The sequence below is a fragment of the Arachis ipaensis genome, chromosome B05 (genome assembly GCF_000816755.2).
Source record: "Arachis ipaensis cultivar K30076 chromosome B05, Araip1.1, whole genome shotgun sequence".
Lineage (NCBI taxonomy): Eukaryota > Viridiplantae > Streptophyta > Magnoliopsida > Fabales > Fabaceae > Arachis > Arachis ipaensis.
In genome coordinates, this window is record NC_029789.2 from 148738685 (window position 1) to 148757939 (window position 19255).

General features: G+C 32.5%; 1 protein-coding gene, 1 long non-coding RNA gene and 1 pseudogene across 3 annotated transcripts in view; 2 read left to right on the forward strand and 1 right to left on the reverse strand.

Moving 5' to 3' along the window:
• The window catches only part of LOC107644961, a 9208-nt gene extending 3480 nt beyond the window's left edge, over positions 1-5728 (forward strand). The window contains exons 2-3 of one of the 2 annotated variants that reach the window (XM_016348938.2): positions 4883-4992; positions 5078-5728. In XM_016348938.2, the coding sequence (XP_016204424.1) occupies positions 4883-4992; positions 5078-5523 (556 nt within the window). In that variant the 3' untranslated portion in view covers positions 5524-5728. Of the gene's footprint in view, positions 1-3825; positions 4993-5077 lie in introns of both variants that reach the window. The other variant, XM_016348940.2, reaches the window with a different exon arrangement.
• On the forward strand, positions 6963-7485 carry LOC110262701. The gene is made up of 2 exons (XR_002347680.1): positions 6963-7003; positions 7152-7485. It is a non-coding gene; the product is annotated as an uncharacterized LOC110262701 (long non-coding RNA).
• LOC107641564 lies at positions 11723-13091 on the reverse strand (annotated as a pseudogene).

Below are 19255 nucleotides of genomic sequence, written 5' to 3' on the forward strand. Positions count from 1 at the left end.
TCTACTTTATAGAAAGTTTTATATATATATATTGAGGCTTTTCAGCCCAAAGAACAAAACAAACTAACTCAATCTGAAAAAAGAAACCCAACTACTACCAGTTTGCAAATTTAAAGAAATCTCAGAAGGAAGATGCTCAAAGCAAAAGGTATCCTGGATGGATTCAAGAACCAAGTTTGCTAACTTATTAGCTACATGATGTACTTCTCTATATAAGTTGCCCATTTACTTGAATCAGCAACTTCGATAGGACATGTTAAAATATAATGAACCACGAGTGATGCGTTAAATGCAATATAATCAATCTTTTTTGATAGGTACATCTGCATCGCAAATAATCACCTAAAAAGTTCGTTATATGATGTTTCTCAATCACCATATATCTTCGTAATTACTCTCTGTTCTGCAAGTCAAAATTTTTTATAAGATGTTTTGTAATCAAAGTGATTTTTAACTGTTCTTTGGAGAACTCTTATATTGATCGTAGGATCTGTCTTCACCATAGAGAATACGTGTTCAGCTACCACCTTCAAATCCAACCTTCTATGGTCTTGGCCTAATGTTGTTTGCATGCAAGAATGAGGACCACTGTATCTCCTAATCTCCCATTTTTCTTGCTTTTGACGATATGCAATGCGTATGTTCCATTGACATCCTGACCTAATCTGAGTGTAGTATATATCATAGTTCAAACTGGTCACTTTCTACTATCTTATACTCCACAGCTCGCCTGATGCATCTTTACCGTCATTACGGCTTCTTTGTTGTCGAACTGTTGCCCAATTTCAAAATTATGCGTTGGATCATCCTCGGAGCCTCCTTGACCAAAAGACCAATCTACATTCATTGTGTCAAGGTTCAACGTCGAATAGTGAGCAAGATGATCGTATGGTCTGGAAATAGCAGGCTGAGTTAGTGCAACTTGTGACACTGTGGAGTTGTTTAACTCCTCATGTTCCTCCTCAGGTATGTCCACTAGTTCAGCATCTACATCTTTATCATCAGACACGGGATGAATTTGATAATGATCTTGCATTGGGTCTCCAACCGCAGAACCATCATGACTTTCATGATCTACTTCCAACACACATCATTATAATCATTAGGATTTGACTCGTCTTGACTCCCTTCCAATGTCATGTTCAAATCAACCATCAACCATCAACCTTCTAATGTTTGTTCTTACTGCTGCAGATGATGCATTCTCATCACCAACTTCCGACAATGTCACTGCACACATATCAACGATTATGCCAACCCCTAATTAGTCGTATGTCTTCGTCATCACGTATTCGATACCTTGGTCAAATAAAATATTGTTAAAAGTCATGTATACATATAAAAATAATATAAACAAAATATCGAGAAAAAATAAGAAAATAAAAAAATAAATATCTTTTATAAATTAAAGTGTTGTTTACTTCTATTGGATATATGTAATAAAAATTTTTCACTCTCTTCATGTTTTGTAATTTTTGAGCATTATCACCTCTCTCACTTCAATTGGTAAGTATATAAAAGTTGGTTGTGCAAAAATAAATACAACAGATCCATCTTCATCAAACGTGATTTCACCATCATAATGAATTGATAATAATGTTATTCCAGACATTATAAAAAATATAATAATGAGAAATATAAAAGAGAAAAAGTGAATATAGATATGAATAAAGAGAAATCAATATATGTGGATATATACTATATGTGGAAAAAAGTTCGTAGTTAATTAACATAAAGTTCACTCCTCCAGGGGATAAACTTTATAAGAATATTAAAGTTTGCTGTTGCAGTGGACAACCTTCATAATAATGAACAAGTTCGTCATTGCATTGAGTGAACTTACTTCAAACTCAAAAAAATATGGAGAGATGAACTTTATAAAAATAAAATATTGAAGTTCGCTGATGCAGTCAGTAAACTTCATAATAATGAACAAGTTCGCTATTGCAGTTACTTTAAATTCTAAAAAATATATATATTCTAAAAATTATAGATAAAATTATTTCTTTTAAAAAATAAATAATTTTTAAATTTATTTCAGAAAATTTTCCGGAACATATTTAATAAAATTTATCTTAATTTTTTTCCGAGTAATACCCCAAATAGGTCCCAAAAAATTTGGCAGTCCGACAGATTTGTCCCCCAGAAAAATTAACTAGGTCCTGAGTCCCAAAGATTACTAGATATATGCCATATAGGTCCCCAAACCAGGTTGAACCGGTTAGCACGACACACTCTCTCTTACGTAGAGGTTGTAGGTGTGACGTGTTAGGTAAAGCAACACGTGTCGTGCTCAAGACAAATTAGTCCCTGGACACGTGGCTAAAACGATGTCTTTTTGGGACAACGCCGTTTTGAGGGGACAAATTCATCCCCACCTTTATTTCCTGGTTCTCAAAACTTTGACGTTCTAAAGTCGAATAGGTCCCTAAAATTTTTGTTATAAGTAAAAAAGGTCCCTGAATTTAAGTAGATACCTTGTATAGAAAAACGTATCTCCTCTCTTTCTCTTTGTAAAATTACAAGTATCCCAAATCCTCACCTAAATTTTACGACCTAACCCTTCATATTCTTCACCCCATTAACGTTTATCCAAGTTCGTAATGGTGCTTTGACAGTGTGTGTACGAGATAAGTTAAGTTAGTTTTTGCCGTATTAAATTGGCAGTAAAGAGTGAAGCGTGATGAACGTGCATGTGATGTACGTTCAGGGTAGATCAAAAATAGTTTGTTATAGGTGTAGCTTAAGTGAGAGTTGTGAAGTGGTTACGGATATATATTTGATAATAACAAAAACAATGTAGATATTTGAATTTTTTATTCTATTATGATGTTGTTGTATTGTGTTGGTTGCTTGGTTAACTTGTGAAAGAGTTTTATCTTTTGGTATTTAGATGAGTAAAGACATAGTACTTGTATTTCACCATGGTAAAAGTTTTGTTGGAGACAACAAAGGGGTACTTCGTACTTGTGCACATTAATGGAAAAGTCCGAAAATTTTTCCTAATAGACATTGACTTGATCTGTTTCTTTGACCTATAGAAATTTTTCTGGAACTTGGGTTATCATGACCACAAGGCAATGTCTTAGTATGATCCTACTTCTGCCAACTTAAAATCTGATATTCACCCAATTAATGAAGATAAAGAGATTAAACTTATGCAAAAGAACAAGATGCTAAATGAGGATACTGACGAATTCTAATTGTTTGACTGTAATTATACTTGAGATATGTCATTACATGTGTTTGGGGTTGTATATTTTGACATACTTTGGATAATTTCATCATGATTTGATTCTAGTTATGGTTCTAGTTGCTTAATTCGAAGGGACCAATTTAATATATATACTATAAATTCAGAGACCTTTTTGACCTATAACAAAAATTTTAGTGACCTATTTGACTTTAGAACGTTAAAGTTTCGAGAACCAGGGAATAAAGGTGGGGACGAATTTGTCCTCTCAAAGCGGCGTCGTTTGGCGTTGTCCCAAAACGACATTGTTTTAGCCACGTGTTTAGGAACTAATCTGTCCTGAACGCGACATGTGGTGCTTTAACTGACACATCATACTTACAACCTCTACGTAGGAGAGAGAATGTCGTGTTAACCGGTTCAACCTAATTTTGGGACTATATGGCATATGTCTAATAAATAATAATCTTGAGAACCTGAGTCCAAATAATTTTTTTGAAGGATAAATCTGTCAGGCTAAATTTTTGGAGACCTGTTTGAAGTATTTTTTTTTTGAACCAAATGATAGGCCCTGTGAGAAAAAACGGGGTTTGCATCCAATCTTCTATAACCGAAACGGGATTTATACGTACATAACAAACAAATAAATCCTTTCTTCTCTGTGTTCATATTGTTGATGATGGAGTCGGCGGAAACAGGAGAATGCCTGTGGATGGTGACAGACGACTACATCTTTGGCATCCGCGTTGAGAAGTTAGAAAAATTGGGGAAGAATGAGGATAGGGATTGGAAATCCCATCTTGAGAAGGCTCCGATTGATTTCCGTTTGATTCTTCCAGAGTCCTGCACGTTGCCTCGCTACTTTATCTTCGACTCGAAACTTTTCTTAGTCGGTAATCAAACCCATTCTGGCACCAAGATCCACCAAATCTCCTATGTCGGCGGCGACACGTTGGGCACATCTGAGGCAGTAGCGACGGGCGCAATCCCTCCGCTACCGATCGGTTTCTTCAGTTTCCTTGCAAACATTAAAGATGACGTTTACTTGTTGGAGCATGGTGCGGCACCACATTTAGCAATTAAGACGGGGTTATGGGTTTTAAGTCCCCGTCTCGGTTCCCCGAACTGGCATTCCATGCCTGCTCCTCCAACCGAAGTCGAGTCTCATAATGAATTGCCTTATGGTTTCGTGCTGAATGACAAGCTCCTCCTGCATCCTTGGACCGCACCAGGAGTTGCCTTTGTCTACTACCCCGAACCTAAAAAATGGATTAAACTGGAGCGCGCACTTTCTCTTCCTGATTATAGTGTTTTCTTGGGTGTGTCGTCCCTTGGGGATGTAGACGATCGCAGTGTGGTGCTGACATGGAACCCGGAGGGTCTTTCCGGACCTGGTGTGAAATATGAGATACACACTTTGCTGGTGGATAATAAAGATTATTGCATTCTTCGCCATCAATTCCTTGATGAGTTGTGTGAGGCGATCCAACCATCCTACTTTGATGATGGGTGCTCAAATCTCGACTTGGTTGACCTTGGCAACAGCAAAGTATGCGTTATCATCGGTGGTCTCGCAGAAGGCATTCCATCCCTTTGCATTTTAGTAGTTGAATTAGGGTTGGTACAAGAGAAGGAGCAGCAAAGGTTCTTATCTGTGCGTCTACTCGTGAATCGAGTCTTCGATATGAGGCCTTATTTCTTAAAGGACCGCGGTGTTCAAGTGCTCTGCACCTCCTTTCTTTTCTCGCTCAGCAACGGAACGTTGGACATAGACAGGGATTCCGTGAAGGATCATATAGGTAAGAAGATTGATAGGGTGTAGTCTTTTCTTTTTTTTTTGTGTGTGTGCTTATGTTGTCATGGTTGTTTGATTTATATTGGTAGGTGAGAAAGTTCCCACCCTGACTTCGGCATCTCTGGAGGCCTTTTCCCGGAAGAGGTCATCCGGGGAGGACGGCCCTTCGACAGAAGGTGATAATGTGGTCAAGGTTGCTCAATCTAAGGGGAGTAGTTTAAAGAGAAGAGAGCTAGAGTCAGGTGTTGTAGGTCTTGATAAGTACGTGGAGGTTTCTCAATTGAAGGATAAGGCTAGAGAATTGGGTATGAAGGACATGACCGAGGCTTTGGAGGCGAAGGAAAAAGAGTCAGAGGAAATGGTAAAACAGATAACTACTTTGCAGTCTCAATTGAAGGGACGCGATGAGAAGATTGAGGCATTAACTCTAAAGGTGTGTGAGCTGGAGAATGCATTAAAGGATGCTAAAAATTCAAAGGAGCCAATGGCTTATGACATGTTTGGAAAAGGGTTTGATCGTGCTAGGACTAGTTGAATTAGGGGATTCTACTGTCATGAGTGGTTTGGAAGATGCAATGGATTTTGGGAAGTAGGATTAATCTAAATCAAACCCTCTTTTAGGTATGCATTGCATTGCATTGTATGATATCATATATGGACAGAATTTTCAGATAGTAGAATTTATACTGCATTGCTTAGAATTTGTTGAATGAATGATTTATGTCAATTTTTCTTGGATTCATAAAACTTCTCATCTTTCTTTTTAATGAAATATTTAGGTGAATGCTAACATGAACTAAGAAAAATGCTGAAAGGATGTCTATAATTTGAGTTAGAAACTGTATACATCATTGTTGGCACATTAAGCTTTAAAGTTTAATGAGAAACTTTAAGAATGCTTTCACTAGAGTCAAGCTAATCAAATACCATACTTTTTAGAGCAATTTATAATCAAGTTGAGGTATTATTCATCATTAATTTTTACTAATTCTGAACTCTGTTTATATGCATATTATACTTTTATTAAACTTAATGCTTCTGGTGTATGCTACTGACTCAACCAACACCACTTTCGGTTTCTTTCTCTCCCAAATTCCAACTCAAAAATCTTCCATTTATTGTTGCTGCATTGTTGAGAGTTCTATTACAGTTTTAACACTTCTAGCGTCTTAATTACATATATATAGTCTAAGACTTTATTTATTACAAAACAAGTTTAATTTCCAACAAAGCTTCCATTGCCTTGGAAGGAGTTTGAGAGTAGTATTCAGCGGGACTGCCTTTCTTAAGCAGTTTCTTGTCTTTTTTTTTTCTTTCTTAGTTTTTGTTTATTTTCTTTTAAGTCACCAAAAAAAACATAGTAGTCGATTTAATGATCGAGTTCTTATAAAATACTAGAATGAGACCCGCACGATGCGCAGGGCGGTAAACTTCTTCATGTTGATCAGTTCTGTTTAAAATTTTTTTATATTTGTTAAATTTAATAATTAAATAAATTAATTAATTTTTGAGAGGCTTATTAGTTATGAAATACCCATAAGTCAACTGTGATTACTTCTTTATGTTGATCAGTCCTGTTTATGTTTTTTTTATATTTGTTAAATTGAATAATTAAATAAATGAATTAATTTTTGAGAGACTTATTAGTTATGAAATACCCATAAGTCAGCTGTGCGAATTCTTCAGTTTCTGGATTGATATAGATTTTTGTACTTGAAGTTGTGCTAACCGAATAATCGCCTAAAATATTATAATATAATAGGTTATATAAAATAAAATTGTGTTGTATTTGTCTCATTTAATGTATTATATAAAATATAATTCTTTGAACTAAGGAAAACAATAGATTTAAATTTTTTTGAAAAAGATAGTACCTTTTATTTAGTAACCAATGTTGATATAAGTGCAACAATTTTTTTGCCCTTTATTTGTGTTGTAATTTATTTGTTTATCTGACTTGAGAGATTTCTCTCCAATGTGAAAGGGAATACCTCGCAAACATCCATACTCCCAAGGTATAATGTTGCTTTTGTGAGCATGCATCTTGTTATTCTGTAAGAGTTACCCTTAAATTATACATTGTTAGGGATTTGGTGAATAAATTTTCTTTATTTTTTAAAAGACTTGTTATTCTTAAGATCTGAGAACAAAATTACGTTACAGATTGCATCTCTCCAAGGAAAGAGCCCAAGCTATCTGGTGGGACCAATCCAAGCAACCCAATAACACCATTGGAACAAGAATGACTAACTTCAACCTGTTCATGTATGCTTTATTTTATCAGATTTTGAATACTGATGTGTTTATTCCGCTATTAAATAAAGTTAGACATGTTAGTAGGATTTCAATGTTCATATATCATTTTGTACTTTTTTAGGTTATAATCTTTTTCATTCACAAAATTGAGAAAATATCAAGTTTTAGTCAAAGAGAATAGGTGAATCAATAAGAGCATATGAGTCAATAAAAAAAACGCAATAAAATATTCATGATACCAGATATTTGTGTTACGGATCTTTCTATGATGATTTTACTTGCTATTGTTCTAAACTTCTAAAGGCTTTATTATTTCACTTATGGTGGTATGTTATTCACTTATATATTTTGGATCTAAACTTTCTCATTTAATTTATCCAATTTTGCATATAGAGCAAGATGTTGACAAGTTTATTCGTGATCTTAATCAGCAGTAACTTAAATTTCAGCAGCTCCCAACATCCTATATATATATTGTTGATGGCTCAATATTATTGTTCATTACGGTCAGTGGTTTTAATGGATAATAGCTTACCTAATAGTCTTTAGCCAGAACTAATTAACCTTGAAAATGAGGTTGACTATATTCATTTAGAAGGCATTTTTTGAGTTCCTCGAACAATTGATTGAAATTTTAAGACTTAATTTCTTTTAAAAAATACGGTGTTCAAAAGTCAAAACTAAATTAAATAGATGATCGAAATCAAAAAATTAAATTATTACACGTGCATCCAATTATATAACACTACAACAGTAAAAATAACTATTGTTTACATTTATTGTATGATTGTAGGATTGTGAAAAACACAAAAAATAAATTATTTCAGTTTAAAAAAATTAAACTAATTGGAATAAAAGTCATTCCATATGCAATATTTTTAGAAAATATATGTGCATATGGTTTTTCTGTATATATAATCTTTTAAATTTTAAGTTATACTTATACACCTAAAACACAATATAATTTTTTACACTTGAGGCTTTTCAGCCCAAAGAACAAAACAAACTAAATCTGAAAAGAGAAACCCCACTACTATGAGCTTGCAAATTTAAAGAAATCTCAGAAGGAAGATGCTCAAAGCAAAAGGTATCCTGGTTGGATTCAAGAACCAAGTTTGCCAACTTATCAGCCACATGATGTACTTCTCTATATAAGTTGCCCATGTACTTGAATCAGTAACTTCTTTAGGACATGTTAAAATATAATGAATCACAAGTGATGCGTTAAATGCAATATAATCATTCTTACCTGGTAGGTACTTGTGAATCCCAAATAACCACCTAAAAAGCTTGATATAAGTAAGAAGATTGATAGGGTGTAGTGTTTGTTTGTTTTTCTTTTTTTTTGTTATTTTGTGTGCTTATAGTCTCATGGTTGTTTGATTTATATTGCTAGGTGAGAAAGTTCCCACCCTGTTGTAAATTAAAGTGTCGTTCATTTCCATTGAATGTGTGTAATAGATTTTTTTCATTCTCTTTATGTTTTGTAATTTTTCAGCGTTACCACAATACTACCCCTCTCAATTCAATGGCAAGTATACAAATGTTGGTTGTACAAAAATAAATATAACGGATTCATCTTCATCAAAAGCAATTCCACTGTCATAATGAATTGATAATAATAGTATTTCATATATTATAAAAAATATAGTAACTAGAAGTGTAAAAAAGAAAAGATAAATATAAATATGAATAAAGAGTAATCAGATATATACTATGTGCAGGAAAAAGTTCACAGTTGATTAACATAAAGTTTGCCGTTTGAGTGAGCCAATTTTATAAAAATATTAAAGTTCGTCATTACATTGGACGACCTTGTTTCAAACTCCCAAAAAAAATTGTATTCTAAAACTTATGGATAAAATTATTTGTTTTGAAAAATAAATAATTTTTTTTAAATTTATTTCAAAAGAATTTTCGGAACAAGATTTATCTTGAGTTATTTTTTTTTTTTCGCAGACCAAAGGATTGGCTCCGTGAGAAAAAGCGGGGTTTGCATACGATCTTTCAATAACTGAAACCCTAGCCTACGTCTGCCTTCTATATACAAACAAATAAATCCTTTCTTCTCTGTGTTCAGTTCATATTGTTGATGATGGAGTCGGCGGAAACAGGAGAATGCCTGTGGATGGTGACAGACGAATACATCTTTGGCTTCCGCGTTGAGAAGTTAGAAAAATTGGGGAAGAATGACGATGGGGATTGGAAATCCCTTCTTGAGCCGGATCGGTTTGATTTCCTTTTGAAACTTCCAGAGTCCGGCACGTGGAATCACTTTATCTTCGACGGGAAACTTTTCCTAGTCGATGATAAACCCGTTTCTGGCACCAAGATCTACCAAATCTCCTATGTCGGCGGCGACACGTTGGGCATATCTGACGCAGTAGCGACGGGCGCAATCCCTCCGCCACCGACCAGCTCCCACAGTTTCCTTGCAAACATTAAAGATGAAGTTTACTTGATGGAGCATACTGTGGTACCACCGCCAAGAAGAAAGAGGGGGTTATGGGTTTTACGTTCGGGTTCCAGTCCCCCGAACTGGCATTCCTTGGCCGCTCCTCCAACCGAACTCGCCTCTAGTTATTCGATTCATGGTTTCGTGTTAAATGATAAACTTCTCTTCCGTGGCGGGTCCGCACGAGGAATTGCCCATGTCTACCACCCACAACGTGACGCATGGTCGGCATGGATTAAACAGAAGCGCGTACCTTCTCTTTCTCTTCCTGATTATGATGTTTTCTTGCCTGTGTCGTTCCTTGGAGATGTAGGCGATCGCTGTGTGGTGCTGACATGGTACCTGAATGGTCTTCCCGGACCTTATGGGAAATATGAGATACACGCTTTGCTGGTGGATAATAAAGATTATTGCATTCTTCGCCATCAACGCCTTGATGAGTTGTGTGAGGCGATCGAACCATCCTTGTTTTATGATTCGTGCTTACATCTCAACTTGTTTGACCTTGGCAACAGCAAAGTATGCGTTATCATGGTTGGTCTCGCAGAAGGCATTCCATCCCTTTTCATTGTAGTAGTTGAATTAGGGTTGGTACAAGAGGAGGAGCAGCAAAGGTTCTTATCTGTGCGTGTACTCGTCAATCGAGTCTTCCAGTTCCATATGAAGCGCCATCTCTCAGAGCACTTCTGTCAATCTTTTCGTGCAAAAAATTCAGATAAAGATAAATATAAAAAATGTTTATAACACCATAATCCAAAATTTTTAAAAAAAATTATATATGGAGAGCAAGATTTATTCAATACATTATTAAATAAATAAATTAATATAAGAGAAAGAAATTACTGAAATCAGAATTGAAGAGTATTTACAACAAATTCTAATACAACATTAGTTTTTGAGAATTCAATATGATAAAGAAAAAAATTATATGTAAATAAAAACTGAGACCTCTACCAAAACTCTAAAAACATGAAGTTTAAGAACCAATCAAAACCAAAGCTTTTATAATCATAATAATAAAAAAAATTAAGACCTTTGCTTTTGATAGCAACCTCATGGTCCTTGAAAGTCTTTTTTTAATCATTGGCAGAGCAAATGTACCCAAAATAGCCACATTTTACTTTTTTCCAAAACTCATGGTGAACTAAAAATTGCTTTGAGAATCCAAATACTGCTAATAATAGTAAAAACTTATACCAAAGAATTTGGTAGAAATAAAAAATAAAATTTAAGAGAATTGCAAAAGTAGGAGAGAAGAATAAAAATAAATAAATAAATAAAAGTGAGGCAAAGTATGATGTAAAAATTTTAAAGTATCAATAGAAGAACACTTACAATTTATAAGATCAGATCACTATGAAAAACAAATTAAACCAAGATATTAAAAAAAAAATTAACCCTATATAAAAGAGATAATTTTCTCATAATAGTGTTTATTTAACTCATTTTGTGCACTCTAATGAACTTCCTTATTCTTGAATTGATTCTGAATTTTTCATTGAATAAGCTAAAAGTAGTAATTAAATAAGTTTAGAGACAAAAATACTATATTGATCTCATTGGTTTCAAAAGAATCCTAAAAAATATTAGCATAATACTAAATTACATTAATTAAGTCATTATCATAAACTAACTAATGATAACAATGTAAAATGAGAAAATGACTAAACAAACTAATCTATATTTTAAGTTACTCCCTTTATCTAACTAACGTAAAAGCTAAAGCATTGTAGAATCTTGCTTCAGAAATAACCAAATACAATCCATTTTCTCTTCTTGCGCTTAACAAAAAGGATCCAATCTAAAAAAAAAAAATCAAACTCATTTAGCCTTAGATTCGTTTGTGATGGATAAGTGTTCCAAGAAAACATAAATGTCATAAAAAAATCTAAGTAATATTGCAAACATATTCAGCTTTAATTCATTAATAATCTTTAATCATAAAAATCTTCATTAAGTGTTTCAGAGAACATCTTTAATGAAAAATAAAAGAGAAGAACAAAGCTAGGTAAGGGAACACATGAAAAAAAAAATCAAACAAAAACATAACATGGGATTTCACTTGTTTTCTTTATATGTTGTGATACTTGTTGTCAAGCTTGGTTAATTAAGCGTGCTTGCCATGGCCATGTATGAACCTTGCAGCTTCCTCTGTGTATACATGAGTTCATTGTCCAACCTGTTAATAGTGGCTATGCTTGTCAACAATAGATATTTGAGAGAGGCAAAAGTTACAAACTTATAATTTGATTTCACTTACGAATTGCGAACAACTTTGCCCAATGTTGAGGCTGATGAGAATGTTTTGCCATCCAGATATCTATTTTCCCCCTTAATCCTTGGTCTCATTCTCAGGTATATCTCTTCTGCATTCAGCTCTAATGGAAAATCTGAAGCCTGTTATATTCCAAGAGCAAAAGAATGATTAAGATATGATGAGGTCCATTTCCTATTGTGAGATAACATACAAAACAATTTCTTGAAAATTATGATAAAGTAATAAGCTTTACCATGACCCATCCCCAGATATCAGCATAGGATGGGACATCTGCAAAAGTGGTCAACTATTTAATTTGGAAACTATTAAATCAAAATAGCATTACATAAAGAAGGGTAAAAGATTACTTACACTTAAAAACCTGTCTCAATGTGTTGTAGATAAATGAAAAGACCTCAATGTGGCTGAATATTCTAGCAGGTCCTGCCTGACCAATATATAAATGTCACTTTAATTTTGCTTCCTCTAATAAATGTTTGATTCATGTTATGGACATTGGTCTTATAGTACCCATGTCACAAATATGCCACCCTCCTTCAGTCTTGGTTTGACAGTGAACTCATAGAAGGATTTTGTGTAAAGTTTATAACAAGGGCCTCCATAGTCCCCAACTATCACATCATACCTCTCTTCTCCAGCTTCTAGTTCAGCCCTTTAATTCACCATGACACATTCTGTTAGAATTTATTCATTCCTAGCTAATAGAAACTTGTTATATATGACCAAGGTCAATAGGCCATTATGCTGATGATCAATAATCCAGGAAGCACAAGAGTTTATTATTTGATTATTATCAGACCTGGCATCATTGATGATGACCTCAAGTCTTGGATCATAGAAAGTTTCCCATTAGCTACCAAGTATGATTTGCAAAAGTCCACCACCTCCTGATGTGATAAAACCAAGCATCAATGAAAATGGAATTAGTTAATAATCTGGCTCCATCATCATGTATAATAATTATCTGTTAACTTAGTACTTAGGAGGTTTTAATTTAATTTACCTCATCAATGTCACAGATTATAACTTGGTCAATGGTGTTATGCCTCAGCAGTTCCCTTGCAGTGGATCCTTCTCCTCCCCCCATAATAAAAACATTCTTTGGGCTGAATGAACAAAAGTTCAATGTAAATCACATGGGATTGGGGATGAAATTAGATTCCTAAAGAACATAGAGGAGGGAGTTACTTAGTTAAATTTAGGATTAAGTACGATTTTGGTCTCTAAGATATAGACCAAAAAATTTTTCGTCTCCAACCTTTTTTTGCATACAAAATCGTCCCTAAGTTCTAAAATCAAGTTTTAAAATCGTCTTTTTTACTTAAATATTAAAATTTTTGACCAAATTACTCATAACTAAAAAATTATAAAATAAAAAAAGAGAAAAAAAAATAAGAGAAAGAGAGTGTTTCTATTCCTTCGAAGGGGGAAGAGAAGAAGAAGAAGAAGCTGTCCATGGATCCACTTCTACCTCCGCCTCCACTGTCACTTCCGTATGATTTTAGTCCCTAAAGTAAGGACGATTTTAAAACCAAATTAAACCTTAAGAACGATTTTGTATGTAAAAAAAGGTTAAGGACAAAAAACATTTTCGGCTTATGCCTTAGAGATCAAAATCGTACTTAACCCTTAAATTTACATATTTATAATTTTTTTTATATTTCTTATTTCTGATTTTCTATGTTCATGTGTCTTAATTTTTGTGTGTTCCCTTTATGCAAATTTATGTATATTTTAGAAGGAAAACATTAAAACAACTAAAAAAAAACACACACACAAATATAACACATACTTTCAATAGATGATTCTTATGAGTGAGTTTAACATTTGATGTTTTTATGTTTATTTTAGTCAATTTCTATGTTTTCTCGGTGGCTTTTCTATGTTTAGTTTATTAGATTGGATATTCTATTTTGTTGATTAGTAATTCTGTGTTCATGTTAGAATGAAAACTGTAAAACTTAGAAGTAAAAATAATACTAACTTAAAGGACAAACACACAAAACTGTACTACCGAGGGTACTTTAGAACTTGCAAATGATTCTCCTAATTAGTAAATTTTTTTTTTTTTTTTACCATATTTCTATATGTTTTTTAATTTTGGTGTTATATTTTTAACTGTATTTCAATAATATTGAGATTTAGTTTTTTTTTTTCCTGTTGTTGAGTTTAAAAAACAAATAATAACATTTTTGATGATAATAAACATGATTTTGGTTAGAATTAATAGTCTAAAAATATTGTGATGAATTACTTAATTTTGCAGGTCTAAATTTTATTGTGCAGTTTAAACAAAAAAAAACAAGCAGCCCAATAAAAAGAATAGTGTATATTCAAGGCAACTGATTGAGACTAAGTCCAAAATCGAGTCACTTGCTTCTTGAAGAGGAATCCAAAGTGACGAAGGTGAAGTTTTGTGGTTTCGAGTAAAACATAAAGAAGAAAAAAGATGTTCATGTTTTTAATCTAACATCAAAGAAGAAAATGGAAAGTAAAATCTTAAAGGCAATGTCAAATCAAGATAGAGCCAAAATAAAAGGCTTAAACCAAGCATAATCAAAAGAAAAAGGTAAAAGATTTTTTTATTAACATACAAGTCAATTATTCGTTAATTTTACCTTTCTTCTACACATGCAATTTGGGTAACAATAAGAGAGTGGAGGCTACTTTCTTCTGTTGTGAATTAATGGTGGATATTGAAATTTGGGGGCCAAAGCACAATATTAAAGGTTTGAATTTGGCAAACTTATTAAGAAAACAAAATCAATGAAGCTGCAGCTCATCTCTCTTCTACACAGTTTAACTTTGATCTCAAATTCCTAATTTTTTGGTCTGATTGATGGAAAAAAGGAAAATTTTAACTGATTCAAGATTTAATGAGTTTACTTAGGAAAGCAAGCCTTAGCCTTGGCAACAGAACTCAATACAAAATGGAATACTCAACAAGAGTTGGCTCAAGGAGAGTGAACCAAAATCAAAGTTTTATTGAGAGCTTTTTTACTACTCTTACTCAACATTTTGGACAATATTTATGCATCAAAGGAATATTTTGCCAAGATGGAGAGCGCTACATATGAGAATGTTAAATCCGGTCATCTTATCACTTTAGAGCTGTTTAACATCATCTCCTTCATAGTCTATCATTGAATATTCAGTTTGTATGTTTTATCTTTTTTTGTTTCACTTCAATGGTAAGGCATTTATGTGAGTCATTTAGAAAAAGCCATTAAAAAAAAAGCAACGAGAGGTAACTTGGAGAGAAAAGCCAAAAGTTACTTCAAATCTCTTTTGATTATATTTCTGTTTTATATCTTGTACCTGAGAGGTATTCGTTACTAAGTTGGGTGAACACTTAATGTGTTGTAAGTTTAGAGAGTGAACCTAGCCAAGTCAAGTTTAAGAAGAAGTTTGATTTGTCTCTGATAAGCAGATTATGCTAAATCTTTGGGTATTGGTGTATGTAAAATTTGGAAATGTAGTGAAAATTCCACCACTATTGTGGTAGAGATTAGATGTAGGTTACATTACACTTGTTAGCTGAACCAAAATACTATTGACTGGGTCTTCTTCTCCTCTCTGATTTGTTTCTGACTTTGTTCATTAAGAGACAAAATAAAATTATCTCCTGCATAATCTATCTTACAATCAGAACAGAAATCAAATTTTATTTTCTAATTTGAGGATTAATAAATCAAGTTTAAAAGAAGATCATAAATCTAACATCTCCCTCTCTTTTGGCCATCAAGAATCTTTACATGTGAAAATCACAAATTTAATGGTTAGATTTGTGACTTTTTTTNTGTGCAAAATTTTACATACTTTGTAAAATTTTTTGTATTGAAGTAGTGCAAAAACACATAACCACATAATGAATACGCATATTTTTTTTATTGAATTTATACCATTTATCTTATAACATAATTTTATTTTCCTTCTTGATAAAACACTTATTTAATTCTTGAGAAATTAAGACACTGGTAATTTAGCTTTTAAAAAATAATCACAAATTGTGAAATACGTATTAGCAAATGGAAAAGTCTAGGGGCCAGCAACTTTTGTGTTTTCTGGCCAGCACTTAACCATCAAAACAAAAGTGAATGATCTCCACCATTAGATGTAATCTCACACTATTAAAAATATTATTAATGGCCAATTAATGATTACAAAACACCAAAATTACTGACCCTAATATTCTGCTTAGCAAAAATGTGTTAATATCGTGAGTGTCAAGGCCTAAGAGAAAAGTTAAAGTTGTAGCATTATCCATTGGTATGCATATTGTAAGCAACGTACATACATAGTGAAGAGTGAAGAGTGTGTGTTGTGAGAGTGAAACAAAAAAACCGTTGGACACTAGATGAGGGAGCATAATAAAAACCGGTGGATCATAATACCGTACCCCAATCACATATGTTGTCTTTGTCTCCCATAGGCAAAATATATCAGCTCCCAAGTGTTTGGTACAACTTTACTCCTAATAACCTAAGCGTTGGAGAATGTTATCCTAAAGTCTAACCTATAAAGGGCCTTCTGTTACGTTGCTTTAGCAGTGTACGGGTTATGGAAGGCCCCTATATTTTGTGACACTGACCCCCTACTCATCAAAAAGTCACGTACGTACCCTCTTCCCTCCTTCAACTCTTTTGCTTTTTCATCCCCCCCTCCCTCGCTCTCTGCATTCCACGAAAATGACAAATCTCTTCTATCAAAAAAAGATGTTTATTAGGTTATGCGATAAAACGATTAATTACATGCACTGTATAATGTGTATAAGAAACACAAAATATGCAAAGAAAGAAGAAATTGAGGTTGGTGTGTGGTTTGTAAGAGGGAAAGAAGTGAATGCAGCTTTAATTTTTACTCTCGCCGAAGAAGCCATGGGACGTCATTTCACACTTATATATGTATGAAGACTGCTCTGATCTGCCTCAGACCTCGCGTGCACTCACCAGATGGCCTCATCCCTCACATTAGAGTACACCATCAAATGATCATTATTAATTATTATGCTTCATTTAAATAAATGAAATTGAGAGAGGACGAAAAGATCATAAATATGAGAGCAGTGGATTTGGACTCCTCTCATTGTCACATCTTAAAGCCAAGTAGTATGCATGTCTCAGCTGCTCAGCATTTTGACTCCATTTTTGACTCGTTTGAGTCCGTCTTTCCACTTTTTAATTTAGATATGGAAGGGAAAATGGTGTAAGACGCAGATATAGAGTGTATAGGTGCTTTACGCAACTATGGTGTTAGGAGCAAAAATTGGACTGATTTTTGAGTACACAAATTGAAGGGTCCGATTATTTTCATCAAAATTTAAATTTCCTCTTTCACACTAATCGAACTATCCGATTAGTAAGTTTAATTTTTTTTTACAAAGAAATCGGATGGTCCGATTTCTTCATTCTTGTTTCAGAAAAAGTTGTTCCCACATCTATGTCTAGCACTCACATCTTCCATAATAATACACAGTACACACATACTTCTCATATCCAAAAAAATTAGCCCCGTCTTTCAGCCACTCTCTTCTAATATATAAGTCAAAGAAAATAAAAGAATGAAAAACTAATCATATATTTACTACTTCTTTTTTCTATTTTTCTTCTTATTTTATATTTTTATCAACGTATAAGTAAACATTACATAATTTAAAGATAGATACTACCATGAAGATTTTATAATTGTCTTCGTATGAAAATGTTTTCTTTTGATCTTGGATGATAGATTGTTTGGCCGGCTAGATTTTAATATATTATAAAAATGTTGTTTTTGTTTAAAGTGTGGCTAAATAAATAAATTACATTTTAAATAAAGCATCTTTATAAAAAGATGTTTTTGCCATCTTTATTTAAATAGTTATCTAATTTGAATAGAAAATATAAAAAGGTTTCAAACACTAAAATTAACTATTAAAATCAGCTATTAATGTATTTGTGTATAAATACATGTGTAGTTTAATTTATTTTTAATGTGTATTTATATTCCAATATGTATTTTATATTGATAGCTGATTTTAATAGCTAATTTTTGTATACAAGTAGCATAATCACAAAAAAATGAGATAAAACTCAAAATAATCGAGTTTTATGTTTCAAATAAAATTAAGAACAAAGTCATTTTACAGTTATTAACATAATATTTTTGAGATGATAACCTTAAAGAATTGCTTAAAATAATATTTTTTTAGTTATTATGAAAATTTTTTAAATAAATAAATTAAATTTTTTATTTAGAATGAGATAAGTAATATGATGTAAGAATATAAATAATTTAAAAATTTTAGTGCATATATAGAATTTAATTTATTTATTTAAAAAGGAATCCGATATTTTGTTGCGACAAAACATTAGGTATTTATGTATTGTATTTTTCTTTTTCGTTGCAATCAATGAGACGTGTTATAGCTTATATAGGCAAGGTTTTAGAAATCAAATCGGCTATCACTTTAGCTACTGATTTATTAGTTTAAATATTTAACCAATTCATGATCAATAGTAATTTTTAAGCTTCAATACAGGTAAAAAAAATTNTTATCACTAATTAAAAATTTGTCAATAAAAATGATTTTTTTTTGTAGTAGCTAAAATAAATGAGTAATATTATGTGTAATAAGTATATAAGTTTAGATGATACATACATAAATTTTAGATGTAAGTTAAATAAAATAACTTTGAATTATTTTCTTCCTAACATGCCAATAAGGTAAATGATGGTTAAGAGTGCAAAATAAAAATATTTTTGCCTTTTATTGTCTTTTAAATATTTTTACTATTGATGTGGTAAGAAAATAATAATTCAAAGTTATCTTATTTAACTTAATATTTTTTATTTTTTATATGTAATATCTAAATTAGCAATTATTCTAGTAGTAATTAAAGAATGCAAAATAAAATAACTTTTGATTTCTTTAGACTTTGTATTTATAATTATAATTGATTACAATGTTAGCTAAAGCCTTTGTTTCTAGAACTATTTATTTATTTTAACTTAAAAATTTTTTAATTTCAAATTCTAAATTATAAACCTAACTCTAAGAATAAGTAATATTCGAGCAAGAGTTGGTTCCTCTAATTAATAATAAGGTGATGAGCATGCATGTTATAAAAGTTCATGATGATGCAATGATATGTTAAGTAGCCAGAAGGGCAGAAGAAGAAGAATGTAAAAATGAAGAGATGAAGGTTGAGTAATAGTAGTAATGTATGTAACTGGGAGATAAAAGCAATTCCAATAGGGCAGATGAATAGAGATTAGACGAGTCATGTTTCAATTTAA